The sequence below is a fragment of the Papio anubis genome, chromosome 4, assembly GCF_008728515.1.
Source record: "Papio anubis isolate 15944 chromosome 4, Panubis1.0, whole genome shotgun sequence".
In the NCBI taxonomy this organism is placed as follows: domain Eukaryota; kingdom Metazoa; phylum Chordata; class Mammalia; order Primates; family Cercopithecidae; genus Papio; species Papio anubis.
This window is the reverse complement of record NC_044979.1, coordinates 20151184-20178787: the sequence shown is the minus strand read 5'-3', so window position 1 is coordinate 20178787 and position 27604 is coordinate 20151184. Positions and strand designations below refer to the sequence as shown.

The 27604-nt window shown below is 39.9% G+C and overlaps 1 protein-coding gene, 1 non-coding gene and 1 pseudogene across 3 annotated transcripts in view; 1 reads left to right on the top strand and 2 right to left on the bottom strand.

The window, feature by feature from the left end:
• Positions 1-27604, top strand: part of TRIM24 (tripartite motif containing 24) — a 123390-nt gene that overhangs the window by 19650 nt on the left and 76136 nt on the right. For both annotated transcript variants that reach the window (XM_003896656.3, XM_003896655.4), the window contains exon 2: positions 25093-25211. In XM_003896656.3, coding sequence (XP_003896705.1) covers positions 25093-25211 — 119 coding nt within the window. The remainder of the gene's footprint in view (positions 1-25092; positions 25212-27604) is intronic.
• Positions 1967-2070, bottom strand: LOC116274806. The gene has a single exon (XR_004183579.1). It is a non-coding gene; the product is annotated as a small nucleolar RNA U13 (small nucleolar RNA).
• On the bottom strand, positions 10327-13650 carry LOC108584782 (annotated as a pseudogene).

The window sequence follows — 27604 nt, the reverse complement described above, 5'->3', positions numbered from 1 at the left end:
ACAATTAATTTTTCCATTCTGTTGCTGTGTATTGGAAATGTTGCTTGCTTTTGCTCTTTTTAAAGCAATGAAGCTATTAACATTCTTGTATTTCCTGCTGTTTATATATGTGAGTCCTGAGGTTTTGGTGTTTTGTTTTGTTTTGTTTTTAATACACCGTAAAGCAGAATTCCTGATCATAGAGAAGATGAACGCTCAAGTTAACTTTTACCGACTCTCATATACCCACCAGCAAGCAGTTCATGTGTGTTCCTGTTGGCTGAGATGTAGATGTTCACTAACATTTTGTATTATCAGTCTTTTTATTTTTTGGCAATCTTGTGGGTGTTTCCTGTTAACTTATTGGGATTTGAGAAGCTTTTCCTGAGTACCACTTAGGTTGAGCACTTTTCATATCCATCATTTGGATTTCAGCTATTGTGAAGCACTTGTTTGAGTCTCTCCTATTTTTTCTTTTTGTTGGGTTATTTAAACTTTTTTTTTTTCATTTTTAAAAATGTTATTTTTAAGACAGAGTTTCGCTCTTGTTGCCCAGGCTGGAGTGCAATGGCGCGATCTCGGCTCACTGCAACCTCTGACTCCCAGGTTCAAGCGATTCTCCTGCCTTAGCCTCCACGCCCGGCTAATTTTGTATTTTTAGTAGAGACGGACGGGGTTTCTCCATGTTGGTCAGGCTAGTCTCAAACTCCCGACCTCAGGTGATCCACCTGCCTTGGCCTCCCAAGTTATTACTATTTTTTTATGAGACTTGATCTTGCTGTGTTGTCCAGGCTGGTCTCAGGCTCCTGGGCTCAAGCAGTCCTTCTGCCTCAGCCTCCCAAATATCTGGGATGACAAGTATGTGCCACCATGTCTGGCTATTTTAATTTTAATAGGAGTTATTTTATATTCTCGCTATCTTCTTCCATTCTATTTGCCTTTTTTATAGGGTCCTTTAGTTTTCGAATTTGAATTTTTGAATTGTATGAATCTCTGTGGTAAGTACTCTTGTTTTAAGAATCTTTCTGGGCCGGGCACGGTAGGTAGCTCACACCTGTAATCCCAGTACTGTGGGAGGATCACTTGAGCCCAGGAGTTTGAGACTAGTGTGGGCAACATAGGGAGACCTTGTCTCAAAAAAATAAATAAACAACAAAAAAAATAAACGAGCCAGGCATGGTGGCACAAGCCCGTGATCCCAACTACTTGAGAGGCTAATGTGGGAGGATGGCTTGGACCCAGGAGGACCCAGGGCTGCAGTGAGCCTTGATCATACCACAGCACTCCAGCCTGAGTGACAGAGCAAGACCCTGTCTCAAAAAAAAAAAAAAAAAAAAATTCTTTTAAAAGCTCTATAGTTTTTCCTTCACATTTGGGTTTTCGTTTCATCTGCAGTTGATTTGTATGTATGGTGAGGTTGCAGTCCAGTTTCACTTTTTACCTGCTGTCCAAGCCCCATTAGTGGAAAATAGTACCATTCTTTTCCCAGTGCTCTACACCGCCGTGCTTATAAATTATGTATGCGTGAGTCTGTTTCTTTCTTAGCAGTCTGATTTCTCTTTCTCAGGCAGTTTTGATCTGTTGATATATTTGTTACTACCTGCACTAGGGCCACACTTTTTTTTTCCTTTTAGAGAAAGGGTCTTGCTATGTTGCCCAATTTGGTCTTATACTCCTGACCTCAAGCTGTCCTCCTGTCTCGGTTGGTCTTGGGATTATAGGCATGAACCTCTGCCTGGCCCACATTCTCTTTACAATAGTTTTTGATAGCTGGCAAAGCAAGTCCTTATGTAACCCCTCACCAATACCTGTAATTATTTTTTGGAGGCATCTTCTAATTATTTTTTAGCTAGTTGAATTATCCCATCCATAAGAATCCACGTATCAGGTTTCACAAAAAACTTGATAGGCTATTAATTGGGATTATGAGAAATTGATAAATCAGTTTGGGGAGAATATTATTATGCTTCTTAATTTTTTTCCTTTAAGTCAGATGGGTAGCGTGCTAGCATCCTAACAAAGTTTGAAGGAGGCACATTGCACACATGTGCCTGAAAACCTGATCATCATGCTTATGAACCACAAAAGGATCTTATGCTTTCTTCAGTGACTTGGTAAGTATAATTATTCCCATTGGGATTTGGTATGTCTTCTCTTAAAGTTTTTCTAGGTACTCGATAGGTTATGATGCTACTGTAAATAATACTCCATTTTAACTTCATTCTACCTTTTTGTTCCTGGTAAATATAAATACAAATGTGTGGGGTTTTTTTCCTTTTTATTATTTTTTGTAGCAATGGTGTCTCACTATGTTGCCCAGGTGGGTCTTAAACTCCTGGACTTAAGCGATCCTTTCACTTTGGCCTCCCAAAATGCTGAGAGCTTTTGGCCACCATGCCTGGCCTGAATATGTTTTATATCTTAATTTGTTTTTGTTTTTTTGAGCCATGGTCTCACTCTGTCATACAGGCTGAAGTACAGTGACACAATCATGGCTCACTGCAGCCTCAACCTCCTGGGCTCAAGTCATCTTCCCACCTCATCCTCTCGAGTAGCTGGGACTACAGGCATGTACCACTATGCTCAGCTAATTTTTGCACATTTTTGTGGAGGTGGGGGGGGGGGGTGTCTCACTTTGTTGCCCAGGCTGGTCTCAAATCCCTATACTCCTCTGGCCTCAAATCCCTACACTCCTCTTGATCTCCCAAAGTGCTGGGATCCTAGGCATTAGCTTCTGTGCCCGGCCCCAAATGTGTTTAAAAAGTTTTTTTTCCAATAACTTTGTTAAATCTTTCTAATTCTAGTAACTTCTCTGTAGCTTTGTTTGACTTCTTTTGTATCTAATACTATCATCTGTGAATAATGACAATGTTTATTATTTCCAATCTTTATGCCTTCTATTTTTCTTGCTTTATCATGCTGCCTGAACTCTCCATTGGTGAATAAAAATCAAGCCAGTGGATATCTTTATCTTATTCCTGATCTCAGAAAGGAAGCTTCAACATTACACCATTAAATAGGAAGTTTGCTGTAGGATATTATGTAGATCTTTTATAAGTGTATAGATACTCCCATTGGTGAGGGAGGGATTCCTGCCCTAGGGTTATGAGGTTGGCCCAGTACATAACATCTGACACTGGACAGATGAAATTGACAACAGTTTATTAGTCACATAGACTTATATAGCCCTGGGGAGGACACTACATTGCCAGGGGGGGCCACATGATGGTTGCACTTGGGATGAAGTGAACAAACAGGGACTTTAGGAGGTAGCCTTTTTATGTATTATCATGAAATCGGGGGTGCCCCTGGTTCCCACAGGAGACGATGGGATTGGCTTGTTTGAATAACTCTATAGGCTGGCAAGGAACTGAAACTCAATATTTAAGCATAAGCAGAAATTGTGCCTGGTTGCTTTGATAAAGAGTATTTGGTTAAGGGACCCTATCTGTGAAAGTAGAGTGGGAAGGAGAACTTGTGGTTAGGCTGTTCAAGGTCCTCCCAATTTTGCCAGAATCAAGGTAGTACCTAATATTGAACCTCAATTCTAGGCCATATACCTCCCCATTTATTTCCTAATATTCACAGAGGCGTGTGTGTGTGTGTGTGTGTGTGTGTGTGTGTGTGTGTGTGTGTGTGTCTTTTTTGTCATAGTTTTTTTTTTTTTTGGAGACGGAGTTTCGCTCTTGTTGCCCAGGCTGGAGTGCAGTGGCGTGATCTCATCTCACTGCAGCCTCCGCCTCCCGGGTTCAAGTGATTCTCCTGCCTCAGCCTCCCAAGTAGCTGGGATTACAGGCATGCACCACCACGCCTGGCTAATTTTGTGTTTTTAGTAGAGATGGGGTTTCACCATGTTGGTCAGACTGGTCTGGAACTCCTACCCTCAGAGTCCTGGGATTATAGGCATGAGCCACCACACCCGGCCTTAGATTTTTCTTTTAAATATACTTTTTCTTCTGTATCTAGTGAAAGCATAATTTTTCCTTTAATCTGTTAGGTGGTGAGTTCTAAGAATTGATTTTCTAATAGAAAATAACCTTACTTTCCTAGGCAGAAGTCTACTTAGTGCTGTAGGATTTGGTTTGCTAATACTTTGTTTATTGCTTTTATGTTTATGAATTACCTTAGCCTGTGGTTTTTCTTTGTAATACTTCCCTTATGAGTTTTCTTGTAGAGTTAGGCGAACTTCATAAAATGGATTACAGTGTGCTACTTACTTCATTTCTCTGAAGGAATTTGTGTAAGATTGAAATTAAAGTATTTCTTGAATATATGGTAGCAGTCAGGGACTGGGCCTTTCTTTGTGGGAAGATTTTAACTCTGGATTCAGTTTTCTTAAAGGTTTATCTACAGGACTCTTCTACTTGAGAGACTATGGTAGACAGTTTCTTTTTTTCTAGGAATTTGTACATTTTATATAAATTTTCAATTTTATTGATACAGTTAGTTGATACTAACCTTGGTAATTCTTTGTATCATCTAAAGTTATGAAATTTTCTTTTTCATTTCTGGTGCTGATTTTATATTTTATATTTATATTTCTTTTTATAAGATTTATATTTCTTTCTCTTTCCTCAATATGGATTTTCAATTTTACTGGTTTCTTTGAAAAAATACATTAATAGTTCTATTTCATTTTATTAATTTTCTTCTATTTGGGTATATTTTACTATGCCTTGTCAAAGTTTTGAGTACTTTCTTTTTAACAGTAAAATATAACAAAATGTACTACTTTAATCATATTGAAATATATAATTCTGTGGTATTAAGTACATTCATAGTGTTCTGTAACTTTCACTACTGTTTCCAGAACTTTTTCATCATCCTGAGCAGAACTACTTTTTTTTTTTTTTAATTATACTTTACAATGTGCAGGTTTGTTACATATGTATACATGCGTCACGTTGGTTTGCTGCACCCATTAACTTGTCATTTATATTAGGTATTTCTCTTAATGCTATCCCTCCCCCATCCCCTCATCCCACGACAGGCCCCGGTGTGTGATGTTCCCCGCCCTGTGTCCAGGTGTTCTCATTGATCAGTTCCCACCTATGAGTGAGAACATGGGGTGTTTGGTTTTCTGTCCTTGTGGTTTTTTACTCAGAATTAAGGTTTCCAGCTTCATCCATGTCCCTACAAAGGACATGAACTCATCCTTTTTTTAATGGCTGCAAAGTATTCCATGGTGTATATGTGCCACATTTTCTTAATCCAGTCTATCATTGATGGACATTTGGGTTGGTTCCAAGTCTTTGCTATTGTGAATAGTGCCACAATAAACATACGTGTGTGTGTGTCTTTATGGTAGCGTGATTTATACTCCTTTGGGTATATACCCAGTAATGGGATGACTGGGTCAAATGGTATTTCTAGTTCTAGATCCTTGAGGAATCTCCACACTGTCTTCCACAATGGTTGAACTAGTTTACACTCCCACCCACAGTGTAAAAGCGTTCCTGTTTCTCTACATCCTCTCCAGCACCTGTTGTTTCCTGACTTTTTTTTTTTTTTTTTTTTTTTTTGGGGGCCGGGTCTTGCTCTATAAGCCCAGGCTGGAGTGCAGTGGCCACAGTCTCAGCTCACTGCAAGCTCGCCTCTCCCGAGGTCGCCATTCTCCTGCCTCAGCCTCCCGAGTAGCTGGGACTACTACAGAAGCCCGCCACCCTCGCCCGGCTAGTTTTTGTATTTTTAGTAGAGGCGGGGGTTTCACCATATTTAGCCAGGATGGTCTGATCTCCTGACCTTGTGATCCGCCCGTCTCGGCCTCCCAAAGTGCTGGGATTACAGGCTTGAGCCACCGCGCCCGGCTGTTTCCTGACTTTTTAATGATCGTCATTCTAACTGGTGTGAGATGGTATCTCATTGTGGTTTTGATTTGTATTTCTTTGATGACCAGTGACAATGAACATTTTTCATGTGTCTGTTGGCTGCATAAATGTTTTCTTTTGAAAAGTGTCTGTTCATATCCTTTGCCCACTTTTTGATGGGGTTTGATTTTTTTCTTGTAAATTTAAGTTCTTTGTAGATTCTGGATATTAGCCCTTTGTCAGATGGGTAGATTGCAAAAATTTTCTCCCATTCTGTAGGTTGCCTGTTCACTCTGATGGCAGTTTCTTTTGCTGAGCAGAAGTTCTTTAGTTTAATTAGATCCCATTTGTCTATTTTGGCTTTTGTTGCCATTGCTTTTGGTGTTTTAGTCATGAAGTCCTTGCCCATGTCTTTGTCCTGAATGGTATTGCCTAGGTTTTTTTCTAGGGTATTTAGTTTTAGGTCTAAGATTTAAGTCTGTAATCCATCTTGAATTAATTTTTGTGTAAGGTATAAGGAAGGGATCGAGTTTCAGCTTTCTATGTATGGCTAGCCAGTTTTCCAGCACTGTTTATTGAATAGGGAATCCTTTCCCCATTTCTTGTTTTTGTCAGGTTTGTCAAAGATCAGATGGTTGTAGATGTGTAATGTTATTTCTGAGGCCTCTGTTCTGTTCCACTGGTCTATATCTCTGTTTTGGTACCAGTACCATGCTGTTTTGGTTACCGTAGCCTTGTAGTAGTATAGTTTGAAGTCAGGTAGTGTGATGTCTCCAGCTTTGTTCTTTTTGCTTAGGATTGTCTTGTCAATGCAGGCTCTTTTTTGGTTCCATATGAACTTTAAAGTAGTTTTTTCCAGTTCTGTGAAGAAAGTCATTGGTAACTTGATGGGGATGGCATTGAATCTATAAATTACCTTGGGCAGTATGGCCATTTTCACAATATTGATTCTTCCTATCCATGAGCATGGAATGTTCTTCCATTTGTTTGTGTCCTCTTTTGTTTCATTGAGCACTGGTTTGTAGTTCTCCTTGAAGAGGTCCTTCATATCCCTTTTAAGTTGGATTCCTAGGTATTTTATTCTCTTTGAAGCAATTGTGAATGGGAGTTCACTCATGATTTGGTGCTCTGTTTGTCTGTTATTGGTGTATAAGAATGCTTGTGATTTTTGCACATTGATTTTGTATCCTGAGACTTTGCTGAAGTTGCTTATCAGTTTAAAGAGATTTGGGGCTGAGACGATGGAGTTTTCTAAGTATACAATCATGTCATCTGCAAACAGGGACAATTTGACTTCCTCTTTTCCTAATTGAATACCCTTTATTTCTTTCTCTTCCCTGATTGCCGTGGCCAGAACTTCCAACACTATGTTGAATAGGAGTGGTGAGAGGGGGCATCCCTGTCTTGTGCCAGTTTTCAAAGGGGATGCTTCCAGTTTTTGCCCATTCAGTATGATATTGGCTGTGGGTTTGTCATAAATAAATACATTCCATCATTTATTATTTTGAGATACATTCCATCAATACCTAGTTTATTGAGAGTTTTTAGCATGAAGGACTGTTGAATTTTGTCAAAGGCCTTTTCTGCATCTATTAAGATAATCACGTGGTTTTTGTCTTTGGTTCTGTTTATGTGATGGATTACGTTTATCTATATGCATATGTTGAACCAGCCTTGCATCCGAGGGATGAAGCCGACTTGATCTTGGTGGATAAGCTTTTTGATGTGCTGCTGGATTCAGTTTGCCAGTATTTTATTGAGGATTTTCGCATTGATGTTCATCAGGGATATTGGTCTAAAATTCTCTTTTTTTGCTGTGTCTCTGCCAGGCTTTAGTATCAGTATGATGCTGGCCTTATAAAATGAGTTAGGGAGGATTCCCTCTTTTTCTATTGATTGGAATAGTTTCAGATGCAGTGGTACCAGCTCCTTTTTGTACCTCTGGTAAAATTTGGCTGTGAATCCATCTGGTCCTGGACTTTTTTTGGTTGGTAGGCTATTAATTATTGCCTCAACTTAAGAGCCTGTTATTGGTCTATTCAGGGATTCAACTTCTTCCTGGTTTAGTCTCGGGAGGGTGCATGTGTCCAGGAATTTATTCATTTCTTCTAGATTTTCTAGCTTATTTGCTTAGAGGTGTTTATAGTATTCCCTGATAGTAGTTTGTATTTCTGTGGGATCAGTGGTGATATCCGCTTTATCATTTTTTTATTGCATCTATTTGATTCTTCTCTCTTTTCTTGTTAGTCTTGCTAGCGGTCTATTTTGTTGATCTTTTCAAAAAACCAGCTCCTGGATTCATTGATTTTTTTTTTTAAGGGTTTTTTATGTCTCTGTCTCCTTCAGTTCTGCTCTGATCTTAGTTATTTCTTGCCTTCTGCTAGCTTTTGAATTTGTTTGCTCTTGCTTCTCTAGTTCCTTTAATTGTGATGTTAGGGTGTTGATTTTAGGTCTTTCCGGCTTACTCTTGTGGGCATTTAGTGCTATAAATTTCCCTGTACACACTGCTTTAAATGTGTCCCAGAGATTCTGGTACGTTGTGTCTTTGTTCTCATTGGTTTCAAAGAACATTTTTATTTCTGCCTTCATTTCGTTATGTACCCAGTAGTCATTCAGGAGCAGGTTTTTCAGTTTCCATGTAGTTGTGTGGTTTTGAGTGAGTTTCTTAATCCTGAGTTCTAGTTTGATTGCACTGTGGTCTGAGAGACAGTTTGTTGTGATTTCTGTTCTTTTACATTTGCTGAGGAGTGCTTTACTTCCAACTATGTGGTCAATTTTGGAATAAGTGTGATGTGGTACTGAGAAGAATGTATATTCTGTTGATTTGGGGTGGAGAGTTCTGTAGATGTCTATTAGGTCTGCTTGGTGCAGAGCTGAGGTCTTGGATATGCTTGTTAACCTTCTGTCTCATTGATCTGTCTAATATTGACAGTGGAGTGTTAAATTCTCCCTTTATTATTGTGTGGGAGTCTAAGTTTCTTTGTAGGTCTCTAAGGACTTGCTTTGTGAATCTGGGTGCTCCTGTATTGGGTGCATATATATTTAGCATAGTTAGCTCTTCTTGTTGAATTGATCCCTTTACCATTATGTAATGACCTTCTTTTCTTTTGATCTTTGTTGGTTTAAAGTCTGTTTAATCAGAGACTAGGATTGCAACCCCTGCTTTTTTTTGCTTTCTATTTGCTTGGTAGATCTTCCTCCATCCCTTTATTTTGAGCCTATGTGTGTCTCTGCTTGTGAGATGGGTCTCCTGATTATAGCACACTGATGGGTCTTGACTCTTTATCCAATTTGCCTGTCTGTGTCTTTTAATTGGGGCATTTAACCCATTTACATTTAAGGTTAATATTGTTATGTGTGAATTTGATCCTGTCATTATGATGTTAGCTGGTTATTTTGCCCGTTAGTTGATGCAGTTTCTTCCTAGTATCAATGGTCATTAGAATTTGGCATGTTTTTGCAGTGGCTGGTACTGGTTGTTCCTTTCCATGTTTAGTGCTTTCTTTAGGAGCTCTTGTAAGGCAGGCCTGGTGGTGACAAAATCTCTCAGCATTTGCTTGTTTGTAAGGGATTTTATTTCTCCTTCACCTATGAAGCTTAGTTTGACTGGATATGAAATTCTGGGTTGAAAATTCTTTTCTTTAAGAGTGTTGAATATTGGCCCCCCTCTCTTCTGGCTTATAGAGTTTCTGCCAAGAGATCCGCTGTTAGTCTGATGGGGTTCCCTTTGTGGGTAACCTGACCTTTTTCTCTGGCTGTCCTTAACATTTTTTTCCTTCATTTCAACCTTGGTGAATCTGATAATTATGTGTCTTGGGGTTGCTCTTCTCGAGGAGTATCTTTGTGGTGTTCTCTGTATTTCCTGAATTTGAATGTTGGCCTGCCTTGCTAGGTTGGGGAAGTTCTACTGGATAATATCCTGAAGAGTGTTTTCCAGCTTAGTTCCATTCTCCCCATCACTTTCAGGTACACCAGTCAAATGTAGATTTGGTCTTTTCACATAGTCGCATGTTTCTTGGAGGCTTTGTTCGTTTCTTTTTACTTTTTTCTCTAAATTTCTCTTCTCGTTTCATTTCATTAATTTGATCATCCATCACTGATACCCTTTCTTCCACTTGATCGAATCAGCTACTGAAGCTTGTGCATGCATCACATAGTTCTCGTGCCGTGGTTTTCAGCTCCATCAGGTCATTTAAGGTCTTCTCTACACTGTTTATTCTAGTTAGCCATTCGTCTAATCTTTTTTCAAGGTTTTTAGCTTCCTTGAGATGGGTTCGAACATCCTCCTTTAGCTCGGAGAAGTTTGTTATTACCGACCTTCTGAAGCCTACTTCTGTCAACTCGTCAAAGTCATTCTCCGTCCAGCTTTGTTCTGTTGCTGGTGAGGAGCTGCGATCTTTTGGAGAAGAGGCGCTCTGATTCTTAGAATTTTCAGCTTTTTTGAGCAGAACTTCTTTACCCATTAAGCAAGAATTCCTCCCTATTGCCCCTTCCTCCTAGCCACTTGTAACCTCTTTTCTACTTTCACAAATAGAACTTTTTATTTGCCACAATTAGAAAACAGATTATTAGACTGTGGTTCATATCCATCAGCTCATTCAACTTTAGCATGTGTTTCATCCCCAGTGGCTTTTCCAGAACTGCTACCTTCACTATGAAGCTCCATGAGTTTTTACAATTCAAACCTGGGGTTCTTCAGCATTTTTACTTTTCTACTGAAGACATCTTGGAGAGGATAAATAGATTGGCAAGCCTTTTCTGTGTCTTTTCCAGTGCTATCCGGAATCAATGTGTTGACCACATCTTTCACGTCATTTGTCTGTACCTCTTAGGTCATGATTTCCAGTATCTTCTTCTGGATTTGGCAGACCTGCTGGTGCAGAGCATAAGAGATCTTCGGTATCTGATTGTTGGTTTTTTCATAAAACCAACACAGAACAGATGAAACAAATAATCATCAGTAGTAGTCTTGATGTCAACATGAGCTTCAATCATGGTCTGCCATTTTTTGACCATGGAACACATTTTGTCACGGAGTAAGACCCGTGCCATGGAAGTTAAATCAGGCAGCTTTTGGCCTGAACATTTTTGGTAATCAACTTGAATTTTCTAAATGCAACTTCATCATTCTGCAAGTCAACAAGACTCACTTCAAACACATAACCCTTGAGACTGTCAGATGCAATTTTTGTTCCTTGAGTTCTGATAACTAGTGTCTTTCCGATATTTCTTGGACATAGCAGGAGTTTTCACATCATAACAATCTTTCTAAGAAAATGGATCAAATACCTTCTTGGCTGCCTTTGCTGCCTTTTGTAAGGCACTTGTTCTTGACAGTCGCTATCGTGCTGCTCCTCTTTCCTTCTGTCCTTGTGAGTTTTCCTGTTCTAGAACCTCATACAAATAGAATTATACAGTATTTGTCCTTTTCTGGTCTGACCAATTTCCTTTAGCATAACGTTTTCAAGTTTTATCTATAATGTAGCACGTATATCAGATTTCACTTATGGGTAAGTAATACTCCATTGTAAGGGTATAGCACATTTGATTTACACATTGGTCTTTTAGTGAATATTTAGGCTGTCCACTCTTTAGCTCTTATGAATAATACTGCTGTGAACGTTGATGTCCAAGTATCTGTTAGTCCCTGTTTTCAGTTCTTTTTGGGTGTGTAGGAGTAGAATGACTGTTAGCTTTTTGGTGCACTACCAAACTGTTTACCATAGCAGCTCCACCATTTTGCATCGTGTCAGCAATGCACAAGAGTTCTAATTTCTCCACATCCTGGATAACATTTATTTTTCCTTTAATTTTTTGGATGAAAGCCATCCCCAGTGGGTGTGAAGTGATAAATCTCATTGTGGTTTTGATTTGCATTTCCCAAATGATGTTGAAAATCGTTTCATGTGCTTGTTGGTTACTGTTTTTTTTAATCTTCTTTGGAGAAATGTCGGATAGGCACAGTGGCTCAACACTTATAATCCCAGCTATTTGGGAGTCTGAGGTGGAAGGATCACTTGAGCCCAGGAGTTCAAGACCAGACTGAGCAACATAGGGAGACCCTATCTCTACAAAAGTAAAAGTAAAAAAATTTAGCCAGGCATGGTGGTATGTGCCTGTAGTCTCAGCTACTCAGGAGGCTGAGGCAGGAGGAACACTTGAGCCCAGGAGGTAGAGGCTGCAGTGAGCTGTGATTGTATCACTGTTCTCCAGCCTGGGCAACAGGATAAGACTCTGTCTCAAAGAAAAGAAATGTCTATTCAAGTTCTTTACTTATTTTTGAATTTTTGTTGTAAAAGTTTATATATTCTGGATACTAAGCACTTATAAGATACATGATTTGCAAATATTTTCTCCCATTCTTTGGATTGTCTTTTTACCCTCTTGATAATGTCCTTTGATGTACTGTAGTTTTAATTTTGGTGAAGGGGATATCCTGCAAAGTAGCAGAGTAGGAATCTCTAGGAGTTAATCCTTAACATTGAAACAACCAGTAAGCTGGAAAAAATGACCAGAATCAACTTTCAGTCTGTGGAGCCAGGGGAGTGCTTGATGAAGGGAGAGGCTACTGCTCTTGCAGAATAGTTTGGGGAAAGTCTCAAATGGACTGTGCCAGCCATCAAGAAGCAAAAATAAGCCATCCCTTACAAGTTGGAAAATTACAGTTCTAAAGTTACCACAGTAGCAATATCTGAGTTTATCCTGCTTGGAGCTTATTGAGCATCTTGCATGCATGGATTCATGTTCTTCATCAAATTTAGGAAGTTTTTGGGTATTAATTATTCCATATGTCATTTGCCTCTTTCTCCTCTAGGACTTGTTTCAATGGTTTTCCATAGGTGCCTTAGGTGCTGTTAATTTTTTCTTTATTTCTTTCATTTTAATCTTCAGACTGGATAATTTCAATTTTTTTATCTTCAAGTTTGCTGATTCTTCTGCCTGCTCAAATCTACCATTGCACTGCTGTATGAATTTTTCATTTAGCTCTTAGGCTTTTCAGCTTCAGAATTTCTTTTTGGTTCTTTTCTGTAATGTGTGTCTCTTTACTGACATTCCCTTTTGTTCATACACTCTTCTGATATGCTTTAGCTCTTTGAGCATAGTTTCTTTTACATCATTGAGCATATTTGAGACAGTTGATTTAACATCTTTGACTAGTAGTTTTACTGTCTGGGCTGTCCCAGGGATAGTTTTCTGTCAAATTATTTTTTTCTTATAAACCAGTTATGTGCTTTCTATGATTTATAATTTGTTTGTTGAGAACCAAACAATTTAAGTATTATAATGTGGTGGTAACTCTGGAAAACAGATTCTCCTTCTACTCAGGGATTTATTTTGTTGTTTGTTGAGGTCTAAAGTTGTCTATTAGCGTAGTGACTTTTCCAAGCAATTTTTGTGAAGTCTTTGTTCCTTGTTATATGTGTTACTGAAGTTTCTGTCCCATTATCTCTGTATCTGCTTGCAGCCTCTCGGATATTTTAAAATGTCTAGATTTTTAAAAAATAGTGTGCATTCCTTTTTAAATGTTCTGACAAATGTCACCAGAGAAGCCGCCCTAAGCCTAAGGGGGTCACATGTAGCCAACCGTCTCTGCTGATCCTCAGGGAACTGCCATACCAATTAAATCACACCCCAAAATTTTAGAGCACAAAGTCTTTACTGTTCACTATAGCAACAGTGAGCCACTTTAAGAATGCTGTCCCCATGTTGCAGCAGGACTATGGAATGGGTCATGGTAGCTGGTTTATGCATGCCAGTCTCTTACCAAAGATAAGACAGTCACATTGATAATACCAATAACCTTATCACAGCTGTCTAAAATAGGCGTTATTTCCCAATAGTCTAATACAAGTCCATCTTCCATTTTTCCCCTTTTCCCAAAAATGCCCTTTATATCTGTTTATTATTGTTATTATTATTATTATTTTGGAGATGGAGTTTCGCTGTTGTTGCCCAGGCTGGAGTGCAATGGCGTGATCTCAGCTCACTGGAAACTCCGCCTCCTGGGTTCAAGCAATTATCTTGCCTCAGCCTCCCAAGTAGCTGGGATTACAGGCGCTCGCCATCACGCCAAGCTAATTTTTGTATTTTTAGTAGAGACAAGGCTTCACCATGTTGGCCAGTCTGGTCTCAAACTCCTGACCTCAGGTAATCTGCCCGCTTCCACCTCCCAAAGTGCTGGGATTACAGGCGTGAGCCACCAAGCCTGGTGTTATTATTTTTTAAATAGAGACAGGGTCTCACTATGTTGCCCAGGCTGCTCTTGAACAGCTGTCCTCTAGTGACCCTCCCGCCTTGGCCTCTCAAAGTATTAGGATTACAGGCGTGAGCCACCACACCTGGCCATGTTTTTCTTAATCTGGAATTACTTCTATGATTAATATGAGTGGTGACTCGCGCCTGTAATCCCAGCACTTTGGGAGGTTGAGGCAGGAGGACCACTTGATGGCAAGAGTTCAAAACCAGCCTGGGCAACATAGCAAGACCCCATCTGTATTTTAAAAAAGAAAAAAAGAAGAAACAACAACAAAAAGAAAGAAGTTAAACCTTACAATAAGGAGTGTGTCAACTACAACTATACCAATATAGCTGTTTTTCACCTATCAGGCAAAAATCCAAATGTTTGTTAATGTACTCTATTTGAGACTTTGAGAAACTGGATATTGTTATACATTTCCAATAAGTGCATTTGGTTGTTTCTAACAAAATTGCAGGTTCTTTTATCCTTTGACCCACAAACCCACTTCTAAGAATTTATTTTAAGGATACATCTGCCACTAGTAAAGTGACATGTAGACAGAGTTATTCATTGAGTCATCATTGTAATAGCAGAAGATGGAAAATAAGCTGTAAAAAAGACTGTGAGGTACATACAATGTGGGGGGAAAAAGAATGCAGGTAGATCTGTATTTACTGTTTTGGAGTGATCACCAGGATGTATTGTTAAGTGAAAACAACAACAACAAAAAGCTGCAGTACAGTGTTTTTTGCAAGAAGAACTTCTAGGAAAAAGGGAAAAAAACACCCAGATACCAGAAAACACGGCTTAATAAAAATGATTATTTATAGGGAAGGTGAAGTAGAGCAAATGGATTTGAGTGATAAAGATGGAAGAGAAATTTGCTATACTTATTTAATACAGTTTTTTACTTTTGAACCCATGTAAATGTTTTACATGTTCAAAAATAAGTTTATATCTAAACAAAAAGTAAACTCTAAAAGTAGTGAATCTACAAAATGTATCAAATTGACAACATAGCGGCATATTGTGGGATTTTATTATTGATTCTGACAGTCTTTCAACTAATGCATCTTAGTCTTTAACAATATTTCTGCTGGATTTAGTATTCTAGTTAGACAATTTTTGCACTTGGAAGACAGCCTTCTACTGTCTTCTGACTTATGTTGTAGCTGACAAGAAGTAGGCTAACAGTCCTACTTTTGTCTTTTTTCATGATAATTCATCCTTTTTTCTTTGTATTTAAGGCTTCTCTTTGTCTTTGATTTCTGCAGTTTTAGGATGACATATTTGTTTTCTTTATTTTTTTTTTTTACAGTGATAGGGTCTCATTGTGTTGCCCAGGCTAGTCTCAAACTCCTGGCCTCAAGCAATCCTCCTGCTTCAGCCTCCCAAAATGTTGCGATTACAGGCATGAGCCACCATGTCCAGTCTAGTGTGATATATTTAGATGTTAGTTTCTTTCTTTTTTTTTTGAGACGGAGTCTCACTCTGTCGCCCAGGCTGGAGTGCAGTGGCCGGATCTCAGCTCACTGCAAGCTCCGCCTCCCAGGTTTACGCCATTCTCCTGCCTCAGCCTCCCGAGTAGCTGGGACTACAGGCGCCCGCCACCTCGCCCGGCTAGTTTTTTGTATTTTTTAGTAGAGACGGGGTTTCACTGGGTTAGCCAGGATGGTCTCGATCTGCTGACCTCGTGATCCACCCGTCTCGGCCTCCCAAAGTGCTGGGATTACAGGCTTGAGCCACTGCGCCCGGCCGTTAGTTTCTTTTTATTCTACTTGGAAGTCGTTGGACTTGGGAAACTTGTAGGCTCTGTTACTTCACTTCTACAAAATCCTTGCCCATTTTGTTTTCTCTCAGTCCATCCTTTTGAGACTCTGATTAAATGCTTGTTATATAATCTGTATGTATATGTCTGTTTTTGGACTCTATTCTGATTCATTGTTGGTATTTCTCTCCTTTCTGGAATACCACTCTGTTTGAATTACTGTAGCTCTATCCATAGTAAATCTTGAAATCAAGGAGCATAAGTCCTCCAAATTGGGTATTTTTTGAATTGTTATTGCTATTCTCTGTCTTTTGCATTTTCATTAAATTTTAGTGTCAGTTTGTCAGTTACTACAAAAAGATACCCTGCTGGGATTTTAATTGGGATTGCATTGAATCTTGAGGTCAATTTGGAGACATGGAAAATCTCGACCGTATTGAGTCTACCAATCTAATAATGTTTTTAATGTCTCTATTTAAGTCTTCTTTAATCTTCGTTTTGTGGTTTTTACTATATATGTCCTGCGTATCTTTTGTTAATATTACCCCTATTTTCTGTAGCTTTTTTTGGGGAATGCTTTAGGACTTTTCACTTGTACAATCACATCACCTGTGAATATAATTCTTTCTTTCCAATCTGGATTTTTTTTTTTTTATTGTGTCTTTTTGCACTCACTAAAACAGTTCTGAATAGAAGTGCTAAGAGTGCACATCCTTACCTTCTTCCCAGTGACAGCAGAAAGGATTCTGTATTTCATCATTAAATATATATTAGTTGTAGGTTTTTCAGAGATGGTCTTTATCAGGTTGAAGAAGTTTCCATCTGTTCTTAGGTTCTTGAAAGTTTGTTGTGGATAGGTGAATTTTTCAGATTTTTTCCCCCTTTTTGAATTGTATTTTCTTTTTTTTTTTTTTTTGAGGCGGAGTCTCGCTCTGTCGCCCAGGCTGGAGTGCAGTGGCCGGATCTCAGCTCACTGCAAGCTCCGCCTCCCGGATTTACGCCATTCTCCTGCCTCAGCCTCCCGAGTAGCTGGGACTACAGGCGCCCGCCACCTCGCCCGGCTAGTTTTTTGTATTTTTTAGTAGAGACGGGGTTTCACCGTGTTAGCCAGGATGGTCTCGATCTCCTGACCTCGTGATCCGCCCGTCTCGGCCTCCCAAAGTGCTGGGATTACAGGCTTGAGCCACCGCGCCCGGCCTGTATTTTCTTTAGTAGAGATGAGATCTCACTATGTTGCCCAGACTGGTCTTGCAACTCCAGGCCTCTGGTGATCCTCCTGGCTCAGCCTCGCAAAGCACTGAATGTGGCATGAGCCACTGTGCCCAGCCAAAATTTTCAGATTTTTTTCCCAGATATATTGAGATGATCAAATATGGCTTTTCTCCCTTATTTTATTAACATAATAAATTATTTGAATGCTCATCCAACCTTGTATTTCAGGAATAAACCCTACCTAATCATGATGTATATGTATTTCTAGGTTTGATTTTCTAGTGTTATGTTAATGATTTTTTTGTTAATTGTAAGAGAGATTGGTCTATAATTTTCTTTTCTTGTAATGACTATCCGATTTTAGTATCAGGGTAATACTGGCCTCATAAAATAAGGTTGGAATTACCTCTTTTCTGAAGGAGTTTGTTTAGGGATGGTCTTATCTTCTTTAAATGTTGAATATAATTCACCAGTGGAGCCCTTTGGATCTAGACTTTTCTTCGTGGGAAGGTTTTTTGTTTGTTTGGTTTGGTTGGATTTTTTTTGTAGAGAAGGGTTTTTTTTTTTTTTTTTTTTGTAGAGAAGGCTGGTCTTGAAATCCTGGGCTCAAGCAATCCTCCCACCATGCCTGGTTTTCAATCACAAATTCAATTTTTTTTTTCTTTTTCTTTTTTTTTGAGAAAGAGTCTTGCTCTGTCGCCCAGGCTGGAGGACAGTAGTTTGAACTCGGCTCACTGCAACCTCCACCTCCCAGGTTCAGTCTCCCTGCCTCTGCCTCCTAAGTAGCTAGGATTCAGGTGCCTACCACCACGTCCAGCTAAGTTTTGTATTTTTAGTAGAGACAGGGTTTCACCATGTTGGCCAGGCTGGTCTTGAACTCCTGACCTCAGGTGATCTGTCTGCCTCGGCCTCCCAAAGTGCTAGGATTACATGTGTGAACCACCGCGCCCAGCCTGTTGATTGGCTTTGGAGACAGTGTCTGGCTCTGTCACCCAGGCTGGAGTGCAGTGGTGCAATCTCAGCTCACTGCAACCTCTGCCTCCAGGGCTTAAGCCATCCTCCCACCTCAGCCTCCCAAGTAGCTGGGACTACAGGCACATGCCACCATACCTGGCTAATTTTTTATTTTTATTTTTGTAGAAATGGGGTTTCACCATGTTATCCAGGCTGGTCTTGAACTTCTGAGTTCAAGTGATCTGCCCGCCTCGGCCATCTAAAGTGCATAAGCCTCTGTGCCTGACTCTGTGTGGTTTTTTTATTTTTATTTTTACTTATTTATTCATGTATTTTTTGAGTAAGGGTCACCCTCTGTCACCCAGGCTGGGGTGCAGTGATGCAATCTCGCCTCACTGCAACCTCCACCTCCCGGGCTCAAGCCATCCTCCCACTTCAGCTTCTTGATCCTGTCATTCAACTCACTTGAGTAATTGGGACCACAATCACATGCCACCACACCTGGCTAATTTTTGTTATTTTTTTTTTATTTTTTTGAGATGGAGTCTCACTCTGTTGCCCAGGCTGGAGTTCAGTGGTGCGATCTTGGCTTACTGCAGCCTCTCTCCCTCCTGGGTTCAAGCGATCCTCCTGCCTCAGCCTCCTGAGTAGCTGGCATTACAGGCATCTGTCGTCATGCCAGGCTAATTTTTGTATTTTTAGTAGCGACAGGGTTTAACCATGTTGGCCAGGCTGGTCTGGAACTCTTGAGCTCAAGTGATCCTCCCACTTTGGCCTCCCAAAGTACTGGGGTTATAGGCATGGCCCCTGTGCCCGGCCCCCTGTGTCGGTTTAGTTATAAATTTATTTACACATGTTTTATTTTCCTGTATATGTTATATCTTGTGAATATCTCGTGCGTGCTTAAAGAATGTGCCTTCTGCTCACATTGTTTTTTCTTTCTCTTTCTCTTTCTTTTCTTTTCTTTTTTTTTTTTCCCCGAGATAGAGTTTCGCCCAGACTGGAGTGCAGTGGTATGATCTCAGCTCACTGCAACCTCTGCCTCCTGGCTTCAAGCAGTTCTCCCTCCTCCTCCCAAGTAGCTGGGATTACAGGCATGCGCCACCATGCCTGGCTAATTTTGTACTTTTAGTAGAGACAGGGTTTGACCAGGCTGGTCTTCAGCTCCTGACCTCAGGTGATCCTTCTGCCTTGGCCTCCCAAAGTGTTGGGATTTCAGGCGTGAGCCACCACGCCTGGCCTGCTCAGATTGTTTTTTTAAATGTCAGTTGGATCAGGTTTGATTCTTTTGTTCAAGTCTTCTATATGTTTACTGATTTTTCTGTCTACTGCTCCATTGATTTCTGAGAGGGGAGAGTTGAAATCAACAAATGGAATGTGGATTTGTCGGTTTTTTTTTTTTTTTAGCTGTATCAATTTCTACATTGTTTTTTCAGAAGCTCTGTTAATTAGATGCATATGCATTTAGGATTATGTCTTGATGAGTTAACCCCTTTATCATTACTCAATGTTCTCACTTTATCTCTTGTAAATAGTCCTTGTTCTGAAGTCTGCTTTGAGAGCATTATTAAGTCCTCCTGGTTTCATATTATGAAGGATGTTCACTGTGTACTAGTTACCATTTTAGCTCACTATATCTTGGGCTGCATTTTTACTACTTGCCTGAGTCCAGTGAGTCAAAACATTCATAAGCAGAACAACTTACATGAAGCCCAGTTTTATTACCCACAGATGGGCAGCAAGGGACAGGAGAAGCCTAGCATTCATTGCAAATCAGTCCCTCAAGGCTTGGGAAAGCTGCCCAGAGTGGATAGTCTGTGGACCACAGCTAGGGGACCCAGGAAAGAAGGTTTATGTCCCAAGGGCAACATGATTCACTGGGCTAAAGATTAGAGGACATCCTGTTTGAGGGTGGAGGGAATGACAGGAACAGAAACTGAGGCTCTTCCAACCAGCTCCTCCTTGTCTCAGGATGCTTCATTCCCAGTATGTTATACAGTTACACAGAGGTGTGGGGCAGAGCAGGGAACTGGCTTGATTCAGAGCCACCTGGAGCACTGCCCTGTACATATGCTTATTGTTTGAATGTGTATCTGTTAGCATCCTGTTTGTTTGTTTGTTTGTTTGTTTTCCTTTAACCTCTCTCTGTATATTTGAAGTAGATTTCTTGTAGATAGCATTTACTTGTTTTTTGTTTTTTTGTTATGTATGTAGGAGTCAAAACCATTAGTGGTATTGACAGGACCACGGACAGCACTATTTGGCTATATATATATATATATATATATCTTTTCCCTTGTGTGCCGTGGATGTTGGAATAAAGTTGCCAGATTGGTGGTGATCCATCTCATGATCCTGTCATTTAACTCACTTGTGTTGTGATCTACCGTGTGTAATAAGAGACTTTAAATCCACGTACATCTCTTTTGTGGAGCTGGGCAGTCAAAGAAGTACGAGCCATTCCTAGCACATAATGTCAAAACATAAGCCCTGCATTATGCTTAGGTTTAGAAACTAAAACTTCACAGAAAGGAGATAACAAATCATATTCACATCTCAAAACCCAAAAGCTTGAAACATTTCATTTGTAGAAAAAAGGAATAAGAGGCCAGGTGTGGTGGGTTATGCGTGTAATCCCAGCATTCTGGGAGGCTGAGATAGGCGGATTGCTTGAGTCCAGGAGTTTGAGACCATCCTGGACAACATAGTGAAACTCTGTCTCTACTAAAAATACAAAACAATTAGTGGAGTGTGGTGGCACAGGCCTGTAGTCCCAGCTACTCAGGAGGCTGAGGTGGGAGATTCACCTGAGCCTGAGAGGTGGAGGCTGCAGTGAGCCAAGATCATGTTGTTGCATTCCAGCTTGGGCAACCAGAGTGAGACTGTCTCCCCACCCCGCCAAAAGGAAAAAAAAGAAATAAGGCCAGGCACCATGGCTTATGCCTGTAATCCCAGCACTTTGGGAGGCCAAGACAGGAGGATCCCTTGAGCCCAGGAGTTTGAGAGCAGCTGGGGCAATATAGTGAGACCCTGTCTGTTCATAAAAAAATAAAATTATCCAGACATGGTGGTGCAATTTTGGCAATTTTATTGTATAAATATCATAGGGTGTACTTACACAAACCTATATGGTATAGCCTACTGCACACCAGGAGAATATGGTACAGCCTGTTATTCCTAGGCTACAAATCTGTACAGCATGTTACTGTACTGAATACTGTAGTGTTCATCTGTAACACAATGGTATTTGTACATCTAAACATATCTAAAACCTAGAAAAATACAATGTAAAAGATAAAAAATAAGGTACACCTGTATAGAGCACTTATGAGTGGTGCTTGAAGGACTGGAATTTGTTCTGGGTGAGTAGGGTAGTGAGTGATGAGTGCATATGAAGGGGGCCTAGAACATTATGTACTTTTATATGACTGGCAGCTCAGTAGGCTTGTTTATACCAGCATCACCCTAAACACATGAGTAATGTATTGCACTTACAATATTATCAATATTACTGCAGCTTTCACTAGGTGATAGGAATTTTTCAGCTCCATTTTATTTATTTTTTATTTATTATTATTATTATTTTTTGAGATGGAGTCTCACTCTGTTGCCCAGGCTGGAGTGCAGTGGTGCGATCTCGGCTCATTGCAACCTCTGCCTCCTGGGTTCAAGCAATTCTCCTTCCTCAGCCTCCCGAGTAGCTGGGACTACAGGCACATTCCACTGAACTCGGCCAATTTTTGTATTTTTAGTAGAGACAGGGTTTCCCCATGTTGACCAGGCTGGTCTTGAACTCCTGACCTCAAGTGATCCACCCACCTCAGCTTCCCAAATTGCTGGGATTACAGGTGTGAGCCACCACACCCGGCCTTCAGCTTCATTATAATTTTATGATACCACTGACATATATGTGATCCATTGTTGGCTAAAAAAACATTATGCAGTGGCCAAGCGAGGTGGCTCACGCCTGTAATCCCAGTACTTTGGGAGGCTGAGATGGATGGATCATGAGGTCAGAAGATCAAGATCATCCTGACTAACATGGTGAAGCCCCATCTCTACTAAAAATACAAAAAATTAGCCAGGCATGGTAGCGGGTGCCTGTAGTCCCAGCTACTTGGGAGGCTGAGGCAGGAGAATCGCTTGAACCAGGTAGGCAGAGGTTGCAGTGAGCCAAGATCGCACCACTGCACTCCAGCCTGGATGACAGAGCGAGGCTCTGTCTCAAAAACAAAAAACAAAAAAAAAAACAGCAACAACAACAACAAAAAAACCCGTCATGTCATGCACCTCATGATTGTATTTACTGTGTAATATGTAGTACTTTGTTTTTCTATTACTGGAAAAAAGATACACCTGGGGCTTGGGAATGACGTTCTGGTAGAGATGTAAATTTGGGATTTACTAACATTTGGTTTCAATTGTTCCTTATTAGGCAGAGGTATATCCATGACTCAGAATTTATTTGTAGCCTTAGAGATCATACTTTGAGGGAGTCAGTGTAGATGAGATTGTGCTGGTCCTCATTTACCTGATTCAGAAAGAGCCAGCTATTGTCATCTGATTTTAGCTGGACAGTACAGGGGTTACTGCCCAGGTTTACCAGGTACCAACCGAGGCTAGACCGGTTCTGTGCATTTACTCATATAAAATCCTTACAACAATCCTGCCTCAGAGTTGTTCTAATGGAAGTGGAATATTGAGCACAATAACTAGAACACAGCAAGTTCTCAATAGGATAACTATCATCATGATTATCATTTATTACTGTTTTACAGAAGACGAAACAGAGGCTCAAAAAGATTGATTAGGAGGAGTTACAGAGCAATCGAGCCTGGGCACAGTGGATCACGAGGTCAGGAGTTCGAGACCACCCTGACCAACATAATGAAACCCCGTCTCTACTAAAAATACAAAAATAAGCCGGGCGTGGTGATGCATGCCTGTAATCCCAGCTACTCAGGAGGCTGAGGCAGGAGAATCGCTTGAACCAGAGGGGCAGAGGTTGCAGTGAGCCAAGATCGCACCATTGTACTCCAGCCTGGGTGACAGAATGAGACTCCGTCTCAAAAAAAAAAAAAAGGAGTTACAGAGCAATCAATGAAGAGGGCTGATCTAGGTCTTGTACAGTTTTAAAGTCTATGCTCTATCTCCATTTTAATACTTACCATGTAGAGTGTGCACATGACATGTCATTAGTGGTTGTGTGACCGCAGGCCAGTCATAGCACCCAGTTTCCTCATCTGTAAAATGGGGGTAACACTGAATGTTTTATGTAGAATGTCTAGAGTTCTTAGCTGTGTGAAACTGGAAGCATAATGAAAATTAGGTTTACTCCATCTTTCTTTTCTCTGAAATGCATTGTGACATCTTTCTAGATTTTAAGTATTAATTCTTTACTAGTACTGTGTGTTTACATAGATCTTCCAGCTTGAGGCTTGTCTTCTCATTTTGTTCATGGTAATATTTTCACTAGCTGTAGATCTGTAACAAAGAACTGTAACAAAGGTGGATATATTAATCTTTCCCTTATAGCTCTTTTTTTTTTTTTTTTTTTTTTAGACGGAGTCTCGCTGTGCTCCCAGGCTGGAGTGCAGTGGCTTGATCTCGGCTCACTGCAAGCTCCGCCTCCCGGGTTCACGCCATTCTCCCGCCTCAGCCTCCCAAGTAGCTGAGACTACAGGCGCTCGCCACCACGCCCGGCTAGTTTTTTGTATTTTTAGTAGAGACGGGGTTTCACCATGTTAGCCAGGATAGTCTCGATCTCCTGACCTCGTGATCCACCCGCCTCGGCCTCCCAAAGTGCTGGGATTACAGGCTTGAGCCACCGCGCCCGGCCTCCCTTATAGCTCTTGCTTTTTGTATCTTGCTTAAAAATTTATTCCAATAAATTTGTACTCCAAGGTCACAAAGATATTCTCTTACATTTTCTTGTGAAAGTCTTATAGTTGTTAATCTACTCAAAATATATATATTTTTTTGGATCAAAGTAGGGATCTAATTTCATTCTCCACCCCCAATAATTGTTCCAGCAACATGGAAAGTTCATCCCTTTCCCCACTGATTTCTAGTGAACATCTGATATATATAAAGTGTACATTTATGTAAGCCTTACAAAATATCACACCATTTTAATTGTTATAGCTTTATATATAGTAGATATTATTAGTTGGGAGGCATGTCCCCTCAGCTTGTCAAAATTCTATGGAAATTTCCTTTGGGATTGTTACTAGAGCTGCATTGAATCTATAGATATGGTTGTGGGAGTATTGGTATCTTTACCATCATGAACATGCTTTCTTCATGATTTAGATGTTTTAAAATGTTTTTAAATATAGCTTAATATTTTCCTGCACAATAACCTTCACAATCTTTTAAAATTTATTTCTAAGTACTTAATGCATTTTTGTTGCTATTGTAAAAAATTTTTTTTAAATTAAATTTTTGTTTGTTATTTGTTTATACAAATGAAATTGGCCTTTGGATTACTTTGTGTTTATTCTTATGCATTTCATTAAAAAATCTATCTGGGAACCTTACTGCAGTCTTCCATAGTATAAATTATATGGCATCAAGTTTATATTACAGTTTTAACTCGTTTGTTGTTATTTATTGTTTTACCAAGCACTACGAAAGACTATTATTTTTTGTTCAAAGGAATACTGTTTGCATTTGTTAAAAGGAAATGGTGTTTCACAATCTCTGTGGAGATTTTAAACAAAAGGAGCATGTGTCTCTGTTCTACTTCCAGAAATCCTCATTTTGTAGCTCTAGAGAAAACCTGAGCTCCTTGTTCTTTTGAAAATCTCCCATATGGTTCTGTACATTTCTGTTGGAAAACCACTGCTAGAGAAGTTGCTAAACAGTAAAAGCATTTAGCCCATGGTGATGTGGGGGAAGGGAGGCATTTCATTTAAAATTATGAAGAATTTATGCATCGTTTAGTATTTCATGTGTGATGTATAGATAAAATCAGTATATTTACACAGACAATTGTTTTTAAGTGACAACAGGTATGAATTTAAAAAGAATGGACATTGAAAAAGAACCAAGTCACAGTTTGAATGGGATGTGTTGGTTAAGTACTCAGTATATTTGTATTAAAACTTAGAATATAATTTTGTTTTTCCCAGTTGGAGTCATTCGATGCCCAGTTTGCAGCCAAGAATGTGCAGAGAGACACATCATAGATAACTTTTTTGTGAAGGACACTACTGAGGTTCCCAGCAGTACAGTAGAAAAGTCAAATCAGGTAAGTGTATTACGTCTTGAACCTTTTGCCAGCTCTTTTTTTTTTTTTTTTTTGAGACAGAGTCTCAACTCTGTTGCCCAGGCTGGAGTGCAGTTGGCGCAATCTCGGCTCACTGCAAGCTCCGCCCCCCGGGTTCATGCCATTCTTCTGCCTCAGCCTCCCAAGTAGCTGGGACTACAGGCGCCCACCACCTCGCCTGGCTAATTTTTTGTGTTTTTAGTAGAGATGGGGTTTCACTGTTTTAGCCAGGATGGTCTCGATCTCCTGACCTCGTGATCCTCCTGCCTTGGCCTTCCAAAGTGCTGGGATTACAGGTATGAGTCACCACGCCCAGCCTCTTTTTCTTCTTTTTTTTTTTTTAAATTGAGATGGAGTCTTGCACTGTTCCCCAGGCTGGAGGACAGTGGTACGATCTTGGCTCATTTCCACCTCCTCCTCCTGGGTTCGAGTGCTTCTCTCATCTCAGCCTCATGAGTAGCTGGGATTACAGGCGTGCGCCACCATGCCCGGCAAATTTTTGTATTTTTAGTAGACATGGCCTTTCACTGTGTTGGCCATAGTGGTCTCGAACTCCTGACCTCGAGTAATCCACTCACCTCGGCCTCTCAAAGTGTTGGGTTTATAGGTGTAAGCTACCATGCCTAGCCTCTTTTGCCAACTATTGATGAGGCAACCTAAAATGCTGGAGGTCTTTAAAAGGAGCCAAACATTAGATAATTGATCTATAAAATTATATAACATTTTAAAAGGAATATAAAGAATAATAAATAATTCACCTTAAGAAATTAAACAGTGAAACAGGGACAATCCAGAAACTCTTGATTGCATACCCACATTCCAATCTCCTCCAGAGAAACCATTATTCTATATTTGACATTATTTCATTTCTTTGTACTTTTACTGTGTATTGACAATGAGATTTTTATTTCAAGCTCAGTTTTTCACTTTTTTTCTATTTTAATGATAAGCTCTATAATGATACATATGAAAGACTCCATGTCTTTGATCTGTAAAGTTTTTACATTTTTAAGAAAGCCGTCTTTTCTACATGGTGTTACTTTGAAAGCTTCATTTATTTTTTGGGGAAGGGGTGGTGGTGGTGGTGGTGGTGGTGGTGGTGGTGGTGGTGGTGGTGGTGTTTTTTGGGGAAGGGGTGGTGGTGGTGGTAGTGGTGGCGGTGGTGGTGGTGGTAGTAGTAGTAGCAGTAGTAGTAGTAGTAGTAGTAGTAGTAGTAGTAGTAGTAGTAGTAGTGACAGGGTCTCACTCTGTCAGCCAGTCTGGAGTTCAGTGATGTAGTCATAGCTCACTGCAGTCTCCAACTCCTGGGCTCAAGTGATTCTCCCACCGTAGCCTCTTGAGTCACTGGGACTTCAGGTTTATGCCACCATGTCCAGCTAACTAAAGCCTCATTTGGTAGCATTGTCCAAGGTGTTGGATTTAGAGATCCAATGGTGTTTTTATTTTCTTTCTAACTTCTGTAACCCACACGTAGAACATCTCTGTTGGCTTCTTAAATCTAGATGTCAAATCTATCATGCATAATCTATAGTGCTCCAGTGGGGGATAGCCATGTTGAGATTAATTCTACAGCTTGTGCTGAGTATAGTGTATTAGTCTACTTTTGGCTTATGATTCATTGATGATTCCTCTAAGCAGTTCCCAGAAGATCTGGGAAAGAACTAAATCTGGTTAGGGAAAAGCAATTACTAGCTATGTTTTTCAGGACTCTTTAGTAATCACGTGGTTAATTTCTGTACTTTCTGTTGAATTTTTAGTTTTTTGTTCCTTGGTAGAGCTACAGGAATTTAAGGTTCACTTTAAATGAACATAGCCACTACTGACTAAAATACCTGTTTTTGTAGTTTGGAAAGTATCCACAATTCTTCCTGATGTGAACCTTATCAAAGGCCAAAACAGACAGGCTTGCTGCGGGAGATAAACTTTCTAATTATTTAATTGTGAAACCACCCTTAAAGAAAGAAACATAATTATTTATGTAGGTTACAGTGTTGAGCACTGAAGTCCTCTGAAAGTTCTCTTCTAAATACAAACGATTTTGTTTCCGTCTTCCATTGTGTCATGTCACTTTGCTTTACTTGTGACACCTATCGTGTCACATGTAGCTATCCTAGATATCCTAGATATTCATTAGTCATATTCATAGTAGTACATGTGCATGCTCAATCCAGAAAACTAAAAAATACAGTAGCATAAATAATCCTCAAATGTAAAGTAGCATAAATAAATGTCAACCAGGTAGGATATTCGTATGACATGAAATGATGATAATAGGACATGAGAGTTAAAGGGATTCTAATCCAAAGGACAAGTTTAAGAGGCTGCTTTATTACCTCCATGTGATCAATTAGTTTTCAGTATGTTTATGTTTATTT